We start from the raw sequence: 2,916 nt of genomic DNA, 5'->3' as shown, positions 1-2,916 counted from the left end.
CTTTTCAGGTCTACACAATGAACAACTCTCAGATGACAGCTGTTACCGGTCACCTACCTAACTAAACTAACATCTTCCGGTTACATCACACATACATTCCACATGCTCTAAATTACACAGTCGAAACATACACACACTTGAGCTCATACTCTAATAATTCGCGATGGACCTTGTACATTGTATCTAATTGCATGTCTAAGTACTAATCAATATTATTGCTTACATTATTGATATCTTCGTGCACACATCATGGATACAATTATAATTAGTAGCTCTTTCATTTAACAATTATCTTATTAGTTTCCTTTGTGTTGCGATTATCCTTAGTTGTTAAACCGATTAAGAGAGACAGGCTAAAAAACTAGATAGTTAATTAACTAATTTAATTATTCAAGGCTTTTCTTAAATACAGCCCATAACTCATTTAAAATAAGTATTTAGTCTAACTAAATAGATTTTTATAATCATTCCACATAATCCAAAAAATTATACAGTCTAACATAATAAGATAATAATTAAATCCCTAAATCAACAACATAAAAGAAATTGTCTTCTAATTCCGTCCTCTATTCTACTTTCGTCGATTATCTTCTGTTTACAGTTATATTTTTTTAGTCAAACTCTCAAACATACCCTTCAATTTTTTATAATTATTAAATTATTTTTAACGTAACCCAATCTAATGTCTTAAATGATTTCTCCATAAATATAGGAAACAAATCCACTTAATATCTACCATGCTTGATATTAAGATAAAAAAATAAAAGAACCTAACACGTACATCAGTGCTAATGAGAAACAAACGTCATCTTTTCAACAACAAAAAAATGATAAAAATAACACATAACTGTAGTCTTTCTAACATTATTTTTATAAAGATATTTATCTTCGTATATATTCCAATTATATACACTCTAACATCTTTTTCGTGAACCAAATTAAGAAAAAAAAAAGCTGTTGGTGGAATGGGTTTTGAAGAAACATTTTTTATGGGAAAAAAACACTCTTGTCATGAAAACATAATGGCGAACCTAAACGCATCAAGTAAACGCACGACATTTCACTTGGCGAACCTAAACGCATCAAGTAAACGCACGACATTTCACTTGGCGAACCTAAACGCATCAAGTAAACGCACGACATTTCACTTGTTTTCATATCCAATGACGACTACAACAAATGGTTCCTTGAATCGGAATCATACTACATTTAGAGAGGATGAGTTGTGGGCTTCCATATTCTGAAGCTTATTTGATATGAAGAATAAGTATGTTTCGTGGAACAGTAATAAAGTCATAAAGCTTAACCCTTGTGAAACTAGTAGGAATGATATATGTAGTAAGAGTTCTATGAGCATTCAATTAGAACAGGCAAATCACAATGAACAAATGAAGGTGGAGGAAAATGGAAAGTCGCTCAATTCTCAAGCAGTGAAGTAACATTTGAAAATGGACCGCCCATCAAAGTTTATGATTATGTGTTTGACTAGAATAGAGGATGCCTTATTGCGCAATGGCACCTTGAAGAAAAAGAAACACAAGAGTTTTTTGGTTAGTGATTAGGAAATTTAATTCTGGCAAGGTTTTGTATCTAGGTCTAATATCTTGGATACAAGTGGAGATTGTTCTCCAATAAAGCAGATTGCATGGATTGTATCCACAGCTTCCGACGTTATCTCAGAAAATGAGAAGGAAGGTGTAGACATTGATGGCCCCTCGTTCTTATATCTTGTACCATCTCAAGAAAGAGCGGCTCAGGTACGATCAGTATGCAAACCACTCTAGGAGATAGGAATACAAACGGTGTGCTTACGCACTGCTGCTCCACTAGATCACCAGATCCATAGTTTAAAAGCTTCTGAGCCAGAGTTTGTCATTTCCACCCCTGAGAGATTTTTGGAGCTTGTCTCATTAGAGGCCATTGATATGTCTGGACTATCCTTACTGGTTATTGATAGACTGGAATGTTGTATTAGAGATGGATTTTTAAATGATATAAAAGGTAAAAAACAATATATTCCTGACGAGTCTCAGGCAGTGATTTTCAATGGTAGCTTGGGATCCTTTTCCTCTTCGGCACTGCAAAATCTGTTGGGTGATCATAAAGCCATTTGTAGGTTGTCTGCAAATGTTTCTATAGCTAGTCAAAGTGTTGGCATCTCTCAGAGTGTAGACACATGTACATCGGAAGAAAAATTATTAAAGGGTATACAAATTTTGAATAAAGAATACGATATGTGTTCACAGTCCAGGTCTCTCAAGGTGCTCTTTGTAGGAAAAATGTCAAATCACAGTTGTTTGCCGATACTCTAACGGCGCAAGGTTACTCAATCTCAAAATATTCATTTTCTGATGGTACTCAAGACTTGAACAGGAAATTGTGTGTGTGGACAACTTAGATGAAGTTGGGAGAATGACAAACATGGATGAGTTTGAAGTTGTTATAATGATAAGTTTGCCTCCATATATCGGCAACTATGTCAGTATCCTCACATGAATGGCTCGTCGTACTGTTAATGGTGTTCTACATAGTATGTTCTCTCTACAAGAAGATGCAAATATGGCAGGACCACAAATGCAGATACTAGAACAGTGTGGTCAGACTGTACCGGTACCCTTGAGAAACTACCTTTACTCTTCTTCTTTATTATATCTTAATTTTCACTTCAAATTTTATTTCTTCTATTGCCTCCATTCTTTGTGCCTATATCCTAGTTATTATGTACATGTAATAACTTGTGCAACTCTCTAGGCGAGCCGAATCGGACAACATTTAGTTCATTATAGTTACTTTTCTCTCTTGCTCAATGTTGGGCTTATTTTATATTTCAAAACGCTTAAGTAACATTGAGTTCATCTTTGATAGCAAAATTTTGTTCTGATAAAAAAAACGTTAAAAAAGTAGGGAAAAAAACTT

General features: G+C 34.3%; 1 protein-coding gene across 1 annotated transcript; it reads left to right on the top strand.

The window, feature by feature from the left end:
• Positions 1-1,256: 1,256 nt before the first annotated feature.
• LOC113359575 (DEAD-box ATP-dependent RNA helicase CshE-like) lies at positions 1,257-2,496 on the top strand. The gene is made up of 4 exons (XM_026603186.1): positions 1,257-1,435; positions 1,595-1,757; positions 1,839-2,261; positions 2,374-2,496. Exons 1-4 carry the CDS (start codon positions 1,257-1,259, stop codon positions 2,494-2,496), a joined length of 888 nt encoding a protein of 295 aa, XP_026458971.1.
• Positions 2,497-2,916: the final 420 nt, after the last annotated feature.

This window comes from Papaver somniferum, chromosome 3 (assembly GCF_003573695.1).
Source record: "Papaver somniferum cultivar HN1 chromosome 3, ASM357369v1, whole genome shotgun sequence".
Lineage (NCBI taxonomy): Eukaryota > Viridiplantae > Streptophyta > Magnoliopsida > Ranunculales > Papaveraceae > Papaver > Papaver somniferum.
Note: the sequence above shows the minus strand (reverse complement) of the source record. Positions and strands in the feature narration are given on the sequence as shown.